Source organism: Brienomyrus brachyistius, chromosome 14 (genome assembly GCF_023856365.1).
Source record: "Brienomyrus brachyistius isolate T26 chromosome 14, BBRACH_0.4, whole genome shotgun sequence".
In the NCBI taxonomy this organism is placed as follows: domain Eukaryota; kingdom Metazoa; phylum Chordata; class Actinopteri; order Osteoglossiformes; family Mormyridae; genus Brienomyrus; species Brienomyrus brachyistius.
In genome coordinates this window covers 16534440-16552374 of record NC_064546.1, presented here as the reverse complement: position 1 = coordinate 16552374, position 17935 = coordinate 16534440, and the positions used below count along the sequence as shown (strand labels likewise).

General features: G+C 51.1%; 2 protein-coding genes across 6 annotated transcripts in view; one reads left to right on the top strand and one right to left on the bottom strand.

The window, feature by feature from the left end:
- Positions 1-17935, top strand: part of LOC125707880 (transcription factor IIIB 90 kDa subunit-like) — a 39760-nt gene that overhangs the window by 7974 nt on the left and 13851 nt on the right. For all 3 annotated transcript variants that reach the window (XM_048975282.1, XM_048975281.1, XM_048975280.1), the window contains 8 exons: positions 614-645; positions 1605-1677; positions 7586-7735; positions 8476-8569; positions 8919-9045; positions 9204-9243; positions 9352-9444; positions 10020-10307. In XM_048975282.1, coding sequence (XP_048831239.1) covers positions 614-645; positions 1605-1677; positions 7586-7735; positions 8476-8569; positions 8919-9045; positions 9204-9243; positions 9352-9444; positions 10020-10307 — 897 coding nt within the window. The remainder of the gene's footprint in view (positions 1-613; positions 646-1604; positions 1678-7585; positions 7736-8475; positions 8570-8918; positions 9046-9203; positions 9244-9351; positions 9445-10019; positions 10308-17935) is intronic.
- LOC125707883 (BTB/POZ domain-containing protein 6-B) lies at positions 2501-6373 on the bottom strand. Of its 3 annotated transcripts, none has more exons than XM_048975289.1 (5): positions 6117-6373; positions 4540-4831; positions 4239-4329; positions 4042-4160; positions 2501-3908 (listed from the first exon to the last, which is right to left on the bottom strand). In XM_048975289.1, the coding sequence occupies exons 2-5, from the start codon at positions 4740-4742 to the stop codon at positions 2876-2878; spliced, it is 1446 nt and encodes a 481-aa protein (XP_048831246.1). In that variant the 5' UTR covers positions 4743-4831; positions 6117-6373; the 3' UTR covers positions 2501-2875. The 3 variants fall into 3 exon arrangements, with proteins under 3 accessions (XP_048831246.1, XP_048831245.1, XP_048831244.1); XM_048975288.1 differs by lacking the exon at positions 6117-6373 and adding an exon at positions 5081-6051; XM_048975287.1 differs by lacking the exon at positions 6117-6373 and having other exon boundaries at positions 4540-6052.

Below are 17935 nucleotides of genomic sequence, written 5' to 3'. Positions count from 1 at the left end.
GCGGGTTTTCTTGTCCAGCTTTCTGCACAGCTGTGGGAGCAGCAGTGGCAGAGGGTCACCGCTTTAAAGACCATAGTGCAAAGTGTGTGGTGGGCAAAGCTCCCCGATTGATTTGTGAAACACCCCCCCCCCCCAGATGTAGTGGTCATTTTCAAATGGCTCTCTGACATGCAGTCTTGTTTTATTGTACCTTAAAGGATCCGAATTGGTTTTCTTCTTTGCATCTACAGCTGATTAATTGGCTATTTACCGCATTGACGTCCCGAGATGTTTTCATGTTGGTTCCCCATTGTGCCGATCAGTGAGACTGACTACTGCTCGTTTTAGATCAATCATTTGCAACCACGGATTTTAAGGAGAAAATGATAAATACTGATGCCTTTGTCTGTCATGTTTGACAGGGTGTGAGACAGTGCAGTTCATTTGTGAAGATAAAATATCAGAATCGGAGGGGTTACCTCCACAGCTGCACAGCAGTCCCACAAACCCTCTGGGCTCCTCAGCCAGCTTTGCCAAGTTCTCCAGCTTTTTAATCTATGTGGTTCAGTTAGACAGGTTAGTTCCTCCAGACAGACCTAGGGTCTGGTTTACCTTAACGCCACCACTCCGACAGACATGCTGCTGGACCTAAGTGACCTCCTCCAAGTAAGTGCTCTCCCCCCTCCATCACTGTCCTACCATAACCATTCAGCTCTGTGTTTTCAGTTTCTAGAAACTCACCCATAGTTATTCGTTGTGGGTGCATCTATTTTAATCCCTCCCCATCCCTACAGTGAGGGTCAAGTTTTAGAGGACGCTTTGTTTCAAAGTGCATTCTTTTTTTTTTAGCTGGGGTCTTTGTTCTCTGGGGGGGTTCTCTTCGGTTTTCCACCTCGTAGCCCCAGCTACAGGACAGGGAGGAGAAAAGCAAGTTCGCTTTCCTGTCCACCTCTAACACTGTGGGATTCAGAGCCCCCACTTGCAAAGGCCAAAAAAATACATTTAGGTCCTTTTTAGAAGCATGATGGGGCCACAGGCCTCTGTAAAATTAGGCCTGCATTTGCCTGCTTTAATCAGAATAATTTAGCTGGGTGGGGGCATTACAGCAATCCAGCTGGTGTGCTGCTTATTTTTACTCACCCAGCTGTCCTTGGAGAACCCCCCCACACACACTTCGGCATCCATGACTGGGGGAAGTGGGTGGCTGTAAATATTCCATGCATCCCCCACAAGTGGAGCCCCACCCCAGCAGACTGTGGTGTGACCTGGTGGAGGCATCATGGTTTTGGGGGTCACAAAGTGCCATGATCCCTGGAGCCTAACTACCTAGACAGACTGGCAGTACTCCGTAACACTAGTATATACGTCGTATATCCCCCCCTCCCACATTACCCCCGGCTAAATGTGACGACCTCAGGTCAGAGAAGGAATGCAGTCGAGAGGCACTTTCTCTTCTGCTTGCATGTTGTGTAGTCTCTCTTTTTATATATATATATATATATATAAAAAACACAGAGACAGTCCTATTAGTGGCGACAGTGACGCCTCATTCATCACCATGGTGCTGCTTCACCAGGATCTGTAGGCTATAAGCTGACCCACCTCCTCTCTGCCTCTCCCTGTAGGTCAATGTTTACATCCTGGGAAGGACCTTCCTCCTCCTGGCCAGAGAGCTCTGCATCAACGCCCCAGCCATTGGTACTGTGCCCTGCCTCCTTTGCTTTTTATCACACAGAGCCAGGAGTGACACTAGAAATTTGGCACCCATGAAAGCATATCGTATTGGGCCCTCAACCCAGACAAATCCAAATGCGTTTCATTTCTTTAAGTCCCCAACTATGGAATCATCCTAGCTAACACCCCTTTACAGTGTCATAGGTACAGTCACACTACAGTGTTTGTTTTACCTTTTGAATAATAATAATAATAACAACAATTTAATTCCAACCAGTGGCGAGTGGCCTCACAATGTGCCAGGAAGCAAACCATTTATGATCAGATGACAAACTGAATTGTGGAAAGGTGTCCAGTTGTAGTACTCCTCTTGTGCTTACAGGGGGCACTGTGTAGCCAAGGTTACTGTGGTGTATCAAAAATCAAACAGCAGCTGAATTTGTCAGAGTGAAAGCTCAGTTCAACAATGTGCAGATGCATGATTAAGAAGATCCTGGTCATCAGGAGATTGTGATTTCAATTGGTTGGCTGGTGTTTGCTCTCTGCCAACACATGGGCCTGACTTTCTGTTTTCAGTGGCCACTGTTTTTTTTGTTTTCTTTTGATCAAGAATTAATGGAGCCTCCCTGCCTTCAACCAGGCAATCAGCAATCTGTAATTGGTCTGCGCTTCCTTCATTACTGGAGATGGCTCTCCATTATCAGTGCTCAAAACAGTGATTATGGGTCTTGATTATAGCTGACCTCAAAATATCATGATTGAAGAGAGTGGAGATCTCCATCATTTAGCTTTTTGTCCCTGTGGTACATTAGGAAGGGGGGGGGCTGGGTAAAAAGCTACACTTGGAAATAGTCACCAACCGTTTTTATGGTTTTGCGAGTTCATGAGCTCTAATACAGAACATTTTGTCAATCAGCTTTAAGCTGTAAACAATAACCTTTTTAATTAATGTACAAAACAGTGCACTACCTCGGGCCTGTCCGTTAGAAGTGCAATGAAACTTCATACACTGGACTGCATGCTGCAGCAATAATCATTAATCAAGTATCAGCTTCTCTTTTAAATAAATAGTTGAAGAGCATTCCTTCATCTTAGAAATGGACCAGTCTGTTACTAAGTGAACAGGCGTTCAGTGTCCCATAGTTTGTGTTCTGCTACATTACTCCGAAGGCAAAGGCTTGTGTCGGTTTCTCACTGATGGAGGGCAAGCACAGAGCATGACTCATGCGTAGAACACCAGCTCGGGGATTTGCCCTCCCTGTACCCCAGTGCCATTGGTGCTGTCTGAAGAGCACTGGAACTGGAAGGTCACCTTTCCGCACTGCACCTCCGTCATGCCCTCCTGCCCAAAGTAGCTGAGCTCATTACCATCCAAGATGGCACTGACCGTGTAGAAGGCATCCTGCTCCACCTGCACCGGGTGCTCGAACCACACCGGGAACGTGTTACTCGACCCATCCGAGACAAACTTAGTCAAGTTCTGGGCCAGAGTCACTCCTTGGCGCTTGAGTTCGATCTTGACGCTGTACTCGGCCTTGCCGCCACTGGAGCCATACAAGCCCAGCCCCGCTATGAAGATGCGCTTATCCACGGCGAACTGGATGCTGTCACAGCGCCCTCTGTAACGCCACTGGTTACTGCGGTAAGCTGAGGACTGGAAGCGGTGACATCGTTGGGGCGAGAGCCCCTTTCGCTGGGTCAGAGGAAAGTCCAGCTTGGGCTTGTTGGCCGCCGTGTACCACAGGAAGATGTCATGCGTCTCCTCCAGTGTCAGAATGTCCGACTGAGCTGCGCCATCAGCAAACTCCTCCAGCGTCATGGTGGGAACCCGCACCAGGTAGAGTGCCCGGCCCAAGACGTTCCGCTTGTTGCGTGTTGTGGGGGGGAGCCCCTGCCGCTTGCACTCAGCCACGGCCCAGTTCAGAACGGCCTCGAAGACCACGGCCTCCGTAGTGTTGAGGGTCTCCCGCGTGAGGATGATCTCCAGGGTGGGCCGGTCGATCTCGCAGAAGCCCTCGGAGCACAGGGCCAGCTCGGCCTGGGCGTCGATCACCTCCCAGCAGCGCTGCGTCAGCTCGGGCTCCTCGAAGAGCCGGCTCTGCGACAGCAGCACACACGCGTTCTTGGCCTCCAGGCTGGTCTCCAGGAAGTTCACGCAAGCCTTGGCCAGGGCCGGTACAATGTACTTTTTGGCCGCGTACAGGGTGGCCAGCACAGTGTCAGCCTCCAGGTCGATCTCATCGCTGTACATGTACCTGAGAGAGCAAGAGGGCATCAGAACGAAGACCAGGCGTAGTGTCCCAATGATAGGGGATACTGGCTGTCTTATTTATGGGGCGCAAGCCTTAAATACTTAAGACTGATCCTATTAGCTGACAGGGCACTTACTTCAACAGAATTAGAAATGCAGCGGGCTCTACATCTGGGATGTGAATTTCGGACTCTCCCTCAGCCAGATCTCCATAGAACATCGCGCAGAACACTGAGCTGCCCACTGCCAGCACGTACTGGATGGAGAAAGCGGCAAACTCAGGTCGGATCGCCGGCGCAACACTGGCCGATCAAGCCGCGAAACGCGCGCTCACCTTGTGTGCGGGGACTTTCTGCGCCTCGCCCGGAGGACCAACGATGAAGTGGACGTCTGCCATGAGCTCGTTGTTAAACATTAATGCATTCCTACGAAAACAGGAACGATAATAATAATCAGCAGTCATTAAGTATTCCGTAAAGCAACGAGAGGCGTATTTCACACTAACTTAATTTAGCGGTAATGGGCGCCCCGAGACTTGGAAACATTATCGCATCGCATGAATGGCATTGCATGCATATCTACCGCGGCACAAGCTGCACAGGGATAAACGACAGGCACATGAAGTTTAAAGATACCTCTCCCGCAGCGTAGGGTGAGAGCACTGCCAGCTGCAGGTCTCGACGTTGTTGTTGTTGATGTTTTGCTGGGCAGCGGTGGTGGTGGCCTCACTCGCGGTCTGCGTGACCTGCACCACGCTCTTCTTTGCGGTGGCAGTAACCGCGGTGCCGTTATTCGGGAGGCTGGTGTGTGTGCTTGCAGGGTACAACTCTGCAGCCATCTTCTTCTTCAGGGACAGTGTCACGATCTCATAGCATACTGGGAGCCTACCCGAGTGCTTCCCACTTTTTTTGGACTTTTTCAGGGTTTCTGGAAGTAGAAGGAGAAAAGTCAGACACTTCATGATCCGGCCATGAAGGCAGTCTTGAGCTTCTGGCATCGGCAGACCAAGTGAGCAATCAAAGCGACGGCCGTGCTGTAAACTGATACGGACTGTGTTCGGTGATAAAATCCTGGAACGCAGCACTTATTGCGACTCGGTGATTAAATAACCCGTTAGAATTATTTAAGTACGGTAAAGGGAAATAAATAGAATAAATCCTGTAGAATCGTCTTTACCAGCCGGGACTTAAAAGACACCGTCAGTATATCCGTCCGGTAGAGTTAATCCAACTTCAATACTTTTTTTCCTTTTTCTCATCTCATCTTTTTATCCTAATGGTATCCTGTTTGATGTGGTCCTTTTATATTCCTTTTTTGGATTCGGTAAAATCAGAAATGTGAATCGTAGCCCTTATTAGTCCGTTTTTCCCCAGAGGAGGGACAGCCTGCCCGAGATGCAGATGTTTTGTCAAAAGCTATACAGATCCAAGCGGGTCTCCTCAATGTTTATTGTGCACGTACGATATGAATAACAACACCAGCGCTCGGCGCTTTTCTTCTCCGCTAGTGGCTGTAGTTCATATTCCTCGTGACGCCCCGTTCTGTCTCGACGAATCACTTATCCGCATGGTCGTGACGCAACACCGAGGCCCCTCCTCCGAGCGATCCGCCGTTTAGCCGCCATATATCTTACACGTCACTCTTTTTTTTATGCTGTTACTAATAAAACCAAGCGTCTGGGGCATCGATAACAAAATAACGTTTCCCTTCTATTTTTTAAAGCACTACGTCAGTGTGATACCTTTTTAATTTCGTGCCAAGGCAACATACAACGCTTTGATGCAAAACATAATTTACAAAGTTTGTTAAAATGGTCTCCGAAAATAACATTAATGCTGTTCTTAACTTTGAGTTAAAGGAGTCTGATAGGATTTGCTATCCTGACTAGTATTCTGTAAGTGTTTTTTGAAAAGCATATTTCAAATCTGGAACTGTGAAACGATCTGTGATGTTTAAATTAGATCCGGAGTGTAAACATTGTGAGTCGAAAGTGCATCATTTTACCCTTCGCTTTTCATTAGCATTTCGATAGATGCTGGTTGGTTAATGATTCTTTCGGTTTAGCTCGTGCAGTCCTTCTGTTCAACAGCTACTTAAATACACGAAGAAAATACAGAAAGGACTCCCAGCTGAAACGTATTCCCAAGTCCCGTGTTCCGTGACATATTTCTGCCTGGGCTGAAGCTCAAACGCGTAATGCGTAACTGGTTACCTTTTTAATTTAGGGACGTCCGATTCTCCTTTAAAAAATGCCTTCAGGTTTGATTTCTGGAAACCCCATCGGAGCCAGAAGCCATGTTAAATCCGGAGATGGGGATGATGGAGGGGGTTGGGCGTGCGGTATCGTGTTACCAGACCGGTCTCCCTGCTTTCCAACAGAGGGCTCCTGCGTCGCGAAGCGCGAGCGATTCAATCCGCGCACAGTCCTGTGGCCCAAAACCCAAGTATTACCGGTGCTGGGTATGCGCTTAATTAGAGAGGAAGACCTTTATTAAACCTTAAGGCGGCAAAAGGGCACCCTTTACAGCACACTCACTGAGCATTCACCAGTGCCTGTAAAAGGCGTCTTCTGAAGAACAAGTTCATAACCGGTTATTTATTGAAGCAAGGGTGTAGATTTGGGTATGGAAAGCAGGGACTTGTCCATGCCTAAATTGTAGGAGTATCATGTGTTTAGGGGGACGGGGGTTAGGGGCTGATCTGATCCCTACAATGTTGAAACCTAACCTTGTACTGAAATATGGTTTTGTACTGTACATGCACTTATAGCAGTGTAAATAAATGACCGTGCTAATGCATTTTATGAAAAACAATAGAGATGCAAGAGAACAAAACACCCACCCACAAGCTCCACCTTAAAAATGTGACATCCATATGTGAAAGGAATTGGAAAGGAAGTATTCGTTTAGTTTCGATAATGGGGTTGATTCCATGCCCTTATTTCTGTATGCAAAGAAACCATAAATTTTGTGGCACCTATTCATCAAAGGAGGGTTGTATGACAGTCAACATCATGAAGGTTTAAAGAAAGAAAACTGGTGTCACATGACTTATTATGCCCTGCGATACACATAGTTGTAATATCTGTACCTTCACAAAATGTAAAAATGGATTCGTCTCAGGTTAGCGGGGGTGTGTTATGGAGACATGTTTTCTGCTAAGACTGGGACATTTGTTTATGTTCAGGCTACCTTGTCAGCTTGGGGAGGGGGTTCATTGTTGTCTCTGTACTGCAGCTGTGGCTCCAGGTTTAAACAGGATGACGTCTCCTGCTGTAGGGACTGTTGCCAGCACGGGTGCACCATACAGTGCTGTCCGCACCTGAATCAAACCTGCTGAAAACACAACTTGTTACAGCATGCGCTCACGGCTCTACACTGCAACACAAAAGGGTGGCGTGGGAGGCTGCTGACAAACGAAAGCCTTCAGCACACTGATATTTCAGCGTGGAAATGTCAAGCGCCACTTGAGTTTGTATTTCGGGGGGCTCCAGAAAAGGTCCGTCAGTGTTTATCGCTAAACCCAGGATCAGTCGCTGGTTGGCCAAGCAGCCAATGACGTAAAGCTGGGATTGCCTCAGATCACTTGCCGTTGGTGCGGATGGTCATCCGGTGGGGGTGGCAGACAGGGTGGCTGTGTGGGGAAACGCTTCAGCTTTGTATTCTGTACCCCGTCTCCCAGATCCTTGTTTGTACATCCCTCGCTTCGCCCACATGCTGGAGTTCGGGGAGAAGAACCACGAGGTCTCCATGACGGCGCTGCGACTGCTGCAGAGGATGAAGCGGGACTGGATGCACACGGGACGCCGGCCGTCAGGGCTTTGTGGTGCAGGTACGTTGCCACGGAGATACCCCCTCCCCCCCAAAAGACCTTCTGCTGTCATTGGCAATTGGAAGGCTTGGCAGGCATCTGCAAATGTGTTGGTCTGGGGCACGGGGCAGCCACAGGACCTTCGCCATGGCTATGTGGGCGCTTCTCCGCGCCCCCCCCGCTCATAAGCAGCCCCTCCGCTGCTGCAGCACCTGAATAATTAATCACCCATCATCAATCATTTAAAGGATCCGCTTACGGTGGGGAAGGGGAAGTTTAGCGCCCACCCTGAATATGAAATGGGCGCTTTTTTCTGGAGCTGTCAGAGCACCTGTGCTTGGGAGGCCAGGCTTAAGAAGTGATGCTCCAGCTCAGTCTATGAACTTGTGTGCCGATGATAATGTGATCATGGAGGAAAGCGGGCTCTGCGGAGGAGGGGCAAGAGTGACATCGGTTTACTCATTATGTAATGGCTTGGGAGGGGCTTTGTCTGATGTCACGGGCAACGACTGACAAGCATGGCCTTTATAAAGTAGACGTAAATAGTTGCGTAATAGGGAGGAGGGTTTTTGCCAGAGTCTGTACCTGTATCTACGGCGACAGCACCAAGCTGCCGGAGGAGCTGGTGCTTATAAAGTGATCGCTAAGTTCCCACTTTGAGTGAGATCTCCGGTGGGGGACTGTGGCTCTGTTTCCCCTCCTCAGCCCTGCCCAGGGAGGCCCCGTTCATAGCAGTAATACATGGTTCCTGTTTCCCACAGCGCTCCTGGTGGCCGCCCGGATGCATGAGTTCCGCCGTACCGTTAAGGAGGTCATCTCAGTGGTGAAGGTGTGCGAGGCGACGCTGAGGAAGAGGCGAGTGCTGCCGGTGGCTGGGCCTGCTTCAGGCTCAGAGCCGTGTTCCCCACCATGGGACTCTCTCCATTTCTGCTGCAGCTGCTGCCCGTTGGCACGGAGAGGAGCCTGTCTAGGGAAATGCGATCGTAACCAAACATGATGTGTTCAGACAGCCAGAATAATGTCTCCGCTGAGCACGTGGCTGGTGCTTATGAGCTGTGAAGGCCACCGTACCGCTGACTAAGCCGTATATATATATGTGTGTATATGGCTGACTCCCGAAAACCATGGGGTGAAGATAATCCATTCAGGAGCTTTTAAAGTGATACCTAAAAACATGCTGAATCTATCGTTTAATTTCTGATAGGTTGACAGAGTTTGAGGACACGCCTACCAGTCAGCTGACCATCGATGAATTTATGAGGGTGGACTTGGAGCAGGAGTGTGACCCACCTTCGTTTACTGCCGGCCAGCGGAAGCTCCGCCTACAGCAGGTAAATAATTGGATGTAGGGAGTTTCAGCCTCCCTCTGCATCTCTTCTTGTAGGCTTAGCTATACCTCACTTTGAACACAGTGGTTGTATTGTGTTTAATTTTAGCAAAGCATCACTCTCATTCTCACCTTTTTTATGACTTTTTTTCTTTTTGTAAGCTGGAACAAGAGCTGGCCAAGAAGATTGATGAAGTTCAAGGTAACTCTGTCTGTGAATATTAATGAGTGTTTGTGAGCGGCAGGTGATGCTTCAAACGGCCCCCGTGTCCCCAGAGCCAGTGTCAGTGTCTGCGTTTCATCTCCGCAGGGGAAATCTGCAGCTACCAAGATGAGATCGAGCTGGAGCTGGAAAGCAGCCGGCCCAAGCTGAAAGGGCCGTACGCCTCGTACGCTAGGGAAGGTACGAGCGGCGTGTGTGTGTGTGTGTGTGCGTGCGCGTGCATGCGTTCCTACTGCCTTCCCCAATGCTGAAGGGCTGCTTCGCTGTCAGTCATCACAGCCGTATGGTTGTGTGTGTGTGTGTGTGTGTGTGTGTGTGTGTGTGTGTGTGTGTGTGTGTGTGTGTGTGTGTGTGTGCAGTATGCCTTGGCCTTCAAAGGGCTGGGACTCCATTATCCGACCAGTACGAAACTAGCTGTCTTGGCTGTTTGGTCAGGCAGCAGGTTTTCGAATGATGAAATTACAAAGCGGGACTAATTAAGCATTTCTGTGTAGATTTTGCCAGCACCTTTTCCCCTCAAAGGTGGAATCTGTGCATATATAAAATTAGCCCCGTCTTAATTAAAGCGTCATTTTAGGCCTGTTTAAACGAGGCTCTTAATCACTCACAGTTGCAATGATGTTGAGATGGGCTGTTTGCTGAATGTCAGGCACAGCGATTAATGTCGATTAATGGCCCCTCGTTTGGATACGGTGTTTGCCGCCCACAGTGACCCCCACTGACCTGGCACTCCCCACCCTTCCCATCTCCCTCAGACTCCAGCGATGATTCGGTGTCTGTGGCCTCTGGGTTGCCTGGCAACGAGGACGACGCAGATGAAGAGCTGGAGGCGGCTGCCCAGCACCTCACCGAGGACTTCTACAGCGAGCTGATGCCTGGGGCAGGGGAGGCTTCGCGGGTAGAGGAGGGGTCGGAGGCCGAGTCTGAGCAAGTGGTCCTTCCCAGATACCCCCCGCTGGCCTCACTGCTAGGCCCCCTCCCCACTGCAGCCAGCCTGGGTCTCACAGAGTCCATCCAGAAGTGCATCACCGAGAAGGATGTGGGTGAGTTAGGGGCGTCCCGCTGCACTCTTTTCTGCTCCCTTTTGACCTTTGACCCCTCACTGCTGGCTTCATGCCCAAATCGTGAGTGTTTTGGTGCCGCCTTAGCAGGGCCTCTCTTCTTGGGTGGCTCAGTACCAGCTGATACGGCCCTGAGCGTTTGAGAGCCCTGATGCTCGGCGAATCGGAGCAGTGCTTAACGTGGCCTGCAGTGTGCTGTTGCCCTTTTCACTTGGTCCCTCCCTATCACAGCATGTCGTTGGGAAGGGGGCTTCCCCACAGAGCCACATTTCTCTGGGGGGGGGGGGGGATGTCCTGGAATCACCACAGTCTCTGTTTTTGGTTTAAACGTGGCGTTTCTGCATCCTTGCAGTCCTGCTTGGCTCACCCTTCTGGATCGGGCCTGAAATCTGTTCTTTGGTTCGTCTATGATGTCGTCTGATTCATGCATGTATATATGTATGAATTAACACCTTGTTCTGATGATGGCATGGCATTTATTCGGGTGTTTAACCTGAAATTCCTGAGTTTTCTTAAATTTGTTACACTCTGAACTGATAAAATATGATCCTTGAAATGTGGTATTAAAAGCTGGCTTGCAGGCTTCCCTTGAGCTCTAGCCCGTGTATGCAGGTACATGCTGTTTACCGACTACATATGGTTCTGACTAGGCGGACTTCAGGCAAACCCACATTTGTTACCATTGATATGTATAATACTGGCACAGACTATATATGTACAGCATACACAGTTCTATACATCTCAAAAATCTTGTATTGTGATACAATAGCAACAGTAAATCACATATGATAAATGCACACAATGATAGAATAATAATATTACACTCACACGCGATCCTTATAATCCTCCATTGATCCTTGAGAATCTAACTGACGTCCAGTAGTATTCAGATATTTTCCTTAGTGCTTTATTACTTTTAATTTTGTTTCAAGTTCTGTTACTTTCTGTTGTTTCTTGGGAGTACTTGTTGAACTTGTTTGATGGTGTTTGTTGTCCATGCTGCACTTCAATATCACGTAAATAAGAGCACTGGCTTGTGAATCTTGCTCTGATTGTGTTTGCATACTGTCGGCCGTGCCGTAAGTCGGTCTCTGTGCAGTTGTTTTATGTCTAGTTCGGGATGGTGTTCAATTCAATCTATGCTATTTCTGTGGGAACTTTGTCATTAAGGTGGCTGGTTGGTAAGCGATGCATACCTGTATTTAACCCATCAGATCTGAATGCACACAGAATCTTTGTCCCTCCTGATTTGGTTTGTCTGGCTCCTTTTCAAGCTCCCTCCTTCTTAGTGTTTTTGATGGCAGTCCTTGATATCCATATGTTTGAACATGCATGGTCTAACAGTGACCCCCCCCCCAACCTGTTCCACAGTAGTCTGTTGTCCCGTGCCTGTATGCTGGGTTTTTCCTTTGCTTTCATCGTTGGGAGGGGGGCAGGGTTTGTGCGGCTGGGTTAATTGTGGTGGATTTTTGCTGCCAGTGTTTGAGGGGGCCCCAGTTCAGCCCTCAAGGCTCAGGGGGCGGGAGCCGTACCTTGTGATTAGCCTTCGCTCGCTCTCTCATTGCCACACTGGGGGTTTCTCTCTGTTGTGGGGGGTGGGGACCTCCGAGTGGCTCCTATGGATGTGGGGAGACAGTGCAGTGTAGTGAAGCAGAATGTATGTAAGGCTGAAAGGGAGATACTCCAGGATAGCCCAGCACAGAGGATGCTCAGTGCTGCAGGGATCTACCTGGTGGATCTGCATTCAGTCTCCTTTTTGAATGGCTGCTGGGCCCTCATTTGTTAGAGAGATTTGATTTTGTTTTGCTCAAGCTATAATGAACTCCTAGACCCCTTTGAAGGACTTCCTGTGTCAGACTCCTTGGTAAATCTGTTCCCCCTGCCCTGACCGCGACCCCCAACCCCCACCTGACCTCAGATCAGGTTTCTCTGTAAAAGCTCTGCGTTGTGGTCAGGATGTGACCCCACAGCAGCTCAGGTCTCCCGGGTCACCGGTCCCTCCCTGCAGGACGTTCCTGTGTCGCACCGCTTACTAGGCCAGTTCTCCAGGAAGGCAGGGCTAAAAGCATTCGCCCCAAATAAAGCAAAAAAAAAAAAAAAACGCCTTGCTTTGCACCTCCACCCAGGAGAGGGGAAAGGGCAAATTTAACTGAAAATCTTGCCTGGAGTGAGCTAATTCCAGCATTTGCTGTATGTCTGAGAGCTCATCTCAGAAAGAGAGAGCATGAAAACCAGCATCTGCAGTGTCAGGTGTGGAAATCTTAAGCTTTGTTCTGATTGGCTGGTGCCCACCTCCCCCACCCGAATGGCTCTGGCCGCAGATGTAACCCCTCTCAGCATGGAGCGATGGCATAGCGGCTCACGTCACGTGATCGGCTGACCTAAGATGCTGGCCGCCGGCCCCCGGTCCCCGGCTGTCGGACGGCCCGTTCCGAGCCGATTTCCGTCCCGGCTGGCCGCCACGCTGCGCAGTCTCTGCCCCCTCCTCCACCGCACACCATCTGAGGCACGGGCTGGGGCAGTTAAAAGCGCCTGTTATTACCCCTCTTCGGGGGTCACACTCCTGCGGGGTATAAGATGGAGGCAGCTCGAACCCTCCTCCCCCCCCCCCCCCCCCCCACTTGCCGCGGTACAAACGGCAGCCGCAGTCATCTGCCATGTGACCCTGCGATGATGTAATTAGGAATCTGCTCTCCTCCCATGACATCACAACTGGCGCTGGGCCACATTGGCCGGCTTTGTCTGCTCTCTTAAAGAGACAGGCGGCTCCCACATCCTACCCTGCTCTTCATCACCGGCTTTTCTCTTATTCTGTATCTCTGGTAACTTACGCTGATGTTTACTGTACTGCTCTGCTCACCCTTGTGTTTAAAAGGCTGTTTTGATAGGTCAGGCCCATTTTTTTTCTTTGCGCTGGTGCTCGGGCGGCCCCCTGGTGTAGATGCTGCCCAGGCCTTGAGTGCTGAGCTGGGAGTGGGCTGACAGATGGCACGGCACACCCAACTACCCACAAGTGGGTGTCTGTGCCAGACCGCTGGGGGTGGTGATAGGGGCGTGGAGAGGGGGGGGCGGCACTGTACCCCAAACGCAGGTTCCCACGCTGACCCTCTGTCGGCACTGGTGGTGGGCTACACAGTACAAACGGGCAGCCGCAATGTCTGAAGCTCTTTCTAGGTCAGCTGGCCCTCAGCCAAGGGAAGGGCATACCTGCCCCCCCCGGGCCCTATCACTCGTGGGTTAGTCCTGAAGCCCCAACCCTGGGAGATGCCAAAGAAACTGGGACAAACCCAGAACACTTCTTAATGTGGTCCAGAAAAGCATCGGGAGCAGAAGTCCTCGCTGGGGTTTCTGCATCGCGGTGGTGAGACCAGACCTATGTGACTCGAGCTCAGCCATGACACCTGCAGCATGGGAGGGGGTCAGACTTCCTGTGCTCATGTGACTGTGCAGCTCTTCCTCAGCCCTGTTACAATGGCTACGGCAGGAATCTGAGCCAGTGAATGTTGTTGGCAGATGGACTGTGTGTACGTGTGCGTGCTTGTGTGTTTCTGCTTCTGAATGTGTGTCTGTGGATTGACAGTGGGGATCTGTCATTGTGATTACATTGTGAATAAGCATTGTGGACGTGCAGAGGGTGGAGATGATCGTTGGGGTAGCGGCTGATTTGAACAGTAATGTGAGTTGAGCGTGGACTCGGTTTGGGGCTGGGGCCCGGAGGCACAGTGGAGAGGTCCCAGGCAGCTCGGCTCTCAGTCCTGACCTGTCTGCTGACGAGGCCTCAGGACGGGTCGTTGTTCACACAACAGAATCCTCTAGGATCTTCCTGCTTGCATCCTTTTGCTCTCAAATCCAGCATCTTGCCGCCCACACTTGGCCGCTATGACTCATGTCCCACTGGGGGGCGCAGTGGGGACCTTCTGAGCTTCCCATCCGCTCTTCAGGTTTTAATCGAGCCTGTCAAAGGCGAGTTTGCCCGCTGAAAGGATGCCTGTGTTTGTATGTGAGAGAGAGAGCATCTCCTCTTCCTTGCTCTCTGGGCCCTCAGCCCCTGCTTCGTGTTCCAGGCACCACTGGGCACTTTGTGGCACCCTCAGTGGCTCCTATCACGTTCGCCAGAGCATGCGTCAGAAGCAGCATGTGTGTGTCTCTCTGTGCACGCTGGTGTCTCTGCTGGCCACTCTCCCAGGGATGTCTGTTTGTTAGGGTTAATCAGTTTGGGGGGCTGAGACTCGTCACCGTGCTGGTCAGTCACACAATGGCATGTTCCTAGAGTTAGCTCATGTTGTGCACTATTGCCGGCTACCCCGTGGTGCTGCTGGTTCTGCTGTGCCTCTGCTGAGAAGCTCGGCTGGCGTGAGCTGTCAGCATGTCGCCATGGTGCCTGGGTCCCGCAAGCCTCCCAGCTGGCTTCTGGGAAGCGGTGAGACCCTGCTTCTGGCCCCATGCAACTCTGTTTAGGGGGTGTCTTGGCCACCCTTCCCCGTGACTCGCCTCCTCAGCCTCATCCGCACATTGCACATAATAAAACGTCAGTGATGACTAGCGACGCCTTTTGTCGGCTTCCTGCTTTCTAGTGCTGCGGCTGTGATGTGTGAAGCTCGGCTCATACATGTGGGTGGGAGTCGGCCCAGTGCATTTGGAGGCTCCTGGGAGGCTTCTCCAGGTTTTCTGTGACTCACAAAATGCTCCACCACACTCCCCTTCCTGAGTTCGCAGCAGGCGACAGGGATTGTCTCTGTGGGAACTGAGCAGCCTTAAACCTGATACAGTGAGTAATCAGTTAGCCGCAGACTCACAGGGGCCCCCGCACACACACCTGGGCCAAACACAGGCACTAACCGTCTTGCGCAATGTTGGTGCAGTACTTTCCGGCTGTGTTCCCGATGGGGGTTAAAGGGTGTGTCCATGGGGCTCCCATCACAGACCCTGGGGGGTGGGGGACATGGTAACTCTGAGTGTGTGAAGAGAGGCCGCCGCTGTGTGTGGCCATGGTGGTGTACTTCTGCTCTGTGTGTGTGTGGCAAGTTGATGCCCCTCCCATCCCTGGATGGCAACGCTCGTGGCAACGGAGGCGGAAGGAGCAGCTGGTTTAGCGGGAGAGCGGACTGCTGGGACCCGGCCCGCAGCTGGGGGCCATGTTTTAATGGGCTGGTGTGTTGGGGGGTGGGCTTGGTGCAATTCTTCCCTGTTCCGCCGTCAGCTACGTTTTTTAACCCCGCCTGCATACGGAGAGGTCACTGTGTGTCTGTCTGTGAGTCTGTGTGTGTCTATGTTTGGTGTTTGTTCTGCACAGTCTGCAGGATCGGTATTGTTGGCTTGCTGGTGAGATTAGTATCAGACCGACTCGGGTCACCCACCCTGCTGAGCTTCAAAGGCGGCATGTTTTGCTGCCTTAGCCTTTTGAGGGGGTAGGGGGAAGACTTTGTCAGCTTTCAAAAGACACTTCGGGTGTTCAGAGGTTACTGCTCACCCCCCCATCATGCCCCTAAACCCTATCGGGCCTCATTATGACAAGGGACTCAAACCCTTTCCCAGATGTCAAAGACTGGAACAGCAGCGGAACCATAATTTTGGTTCCTTCCCATAGGCGGAGGGGAGCGAGTTGAGCTTGAGTCTGTAAGGACAGTGCTGATGGTGGTGTTCCTCGGGTGACAGCTAATCTGCAGGCAAATGGCCCTGAAATGGAGTGATGGGGTACCAGTTCCAGTCCAGTAACTTGATCAAACTACAGGCAATCAGAAATCAGATAACGGTGGGTGGCGACCATAAAGCAGGCACTGCGGCTACTGCCTGTCTGCCAGTCACCTGCTCTAGGCTGCGGGCCGTGTGCAAAGGAGCCCTGCTACATTCCTCCTTCCGCTAATCTTGGCACTGACCTTCTGTGTTCTGGTGCACTGTACAGCTGGACCGACGTCCCTGACTGGAGCGAGACCCTGGGCTGGACCTCCTTTATGTTTCATATGTGTGTTTTTGCTAATCAGGGGGGTTGTGTCATTTTTAATGACTTGAGTGATAAACACTCACAAGCTGCTTATGAGATGGAAGGACTCTTGGCCATAGTCTTAACTGGCCTGGTAACTGTGAGCCAGCCACCCCCCCCATTTTTCTCACCCCCTCCCCTCCATCCCCTCCCTGGCTGTTGGTGTGCAAAGAGTAAACACATTGAGATGCAGATTTAAAGGCTCACGCACTTCAAAACATTATAAGGCCGAGCCTGCCCAGAGCTGCTGGGAATTCATTTGGCCCTGTGCGTGTGTGTGTGTGTGTGTGTGTGTGTGTGTGTGTGTGTGTGTGTGTGTGTGTGTGTGCGCGCGTGTGCATGTGTGCGCACACCCCCCCCCCTTTTTTTGTGATGAAAGCCAGGCTGGTTCTTGCTTGGCACACCACTGAAGTTCATGTTATTTGTGGTTATAGTGCTCTTGGAGGGATCCTATACAAATGTAATGTGAATTGATTTTAAAGAAGCGTCAGCCAGTCCTGAGCCGAGCCCCCTAAACACAGATGTGCACAGTTCCGATCCAGTGAGGCTGGGCTCCTCAGGGTCGCAGTAGCTCAGCCATAACTTGGCACCCATGACTCACATACCGACTCGCCTCTGTGTCAGGTGGTAAGTGGCGGCATCTCGGCCCGTGTGACGCATCATGATGTAACGTTCGGCTCAGGGGCACGTTCTCGCAGGCTGCGGTCATGGCTGACGTCTGTCAGGGCGCCGACTCCCACCTCTTATGTCCTGCCTAGGGAGGGTGGGGTGGTGAAAACAAGGTGACCTCGTTTTGTGATTCCTGGGGGGGGCTCTCCGACATCCCCTCAGAGCTCCATCCACAACGAGCAATGCTTGGGACGGCCCCCCCTTTCCCCAGCTTCCGAGCCCAAGACCGCCTTGCAGGCGAGCTTCCGCATGCCGCCGGGAAGCTGATTGCATGAAGGGCCCCTTTGATTTGAGCAGGCCGGTAATGAGCATCTGCTGAGGTCCCCCATCCAGAAAAGTGGACCGGAGTCACTTTTTCAATGCAGCCTGCTGTGCCCCCCCCGGCAATGGGAGGGGGTGCTTGCTTGCTTTTTTTTCCCCTCAGAAGCTTTGCACCTGTCTGCTTCTTAATTGCCTTAGATGCCCGTGTTCAATTTTTGCTGAACTGCTTTTAAAGCGTCCCCCCCCCACCCCCAACCCAACCATATGGAGAGGTCTCAGAAGGCGATGTATGAAAGCAGAGAGATGTCCCAACAGGTCCGCTGCACCTCCCAAAGTTAGTTGGCCAGTTTTGTACAGCCTGGGTTCATAAACGTCCCAGCTTACCTGCAGGAGACGACGTCCTTGTGGAAGGAAATTCACCAAGGCCTGACTATGACACTCATCAGGAAACATCTGTACCATCACTTGTGTGGGACCCAAAGTCCCTCCATGGAAAAGTGTGAATGTGTAATTTCTCATTAGCCAGATTCTCCCTGCTTTAATCCCCCCGTTTATGGTCAGGTCAGGATCTTTGCCCCATACGGAAGGGCCTCATTTCTCGGTTTCCTTTATAAATACAAACACCATCCCCATGTGATTAATATGCTAATTGTCGTACCTCGCTAAGTGTTCTTCATACACCGTGTTTTGGTAGCGCTTG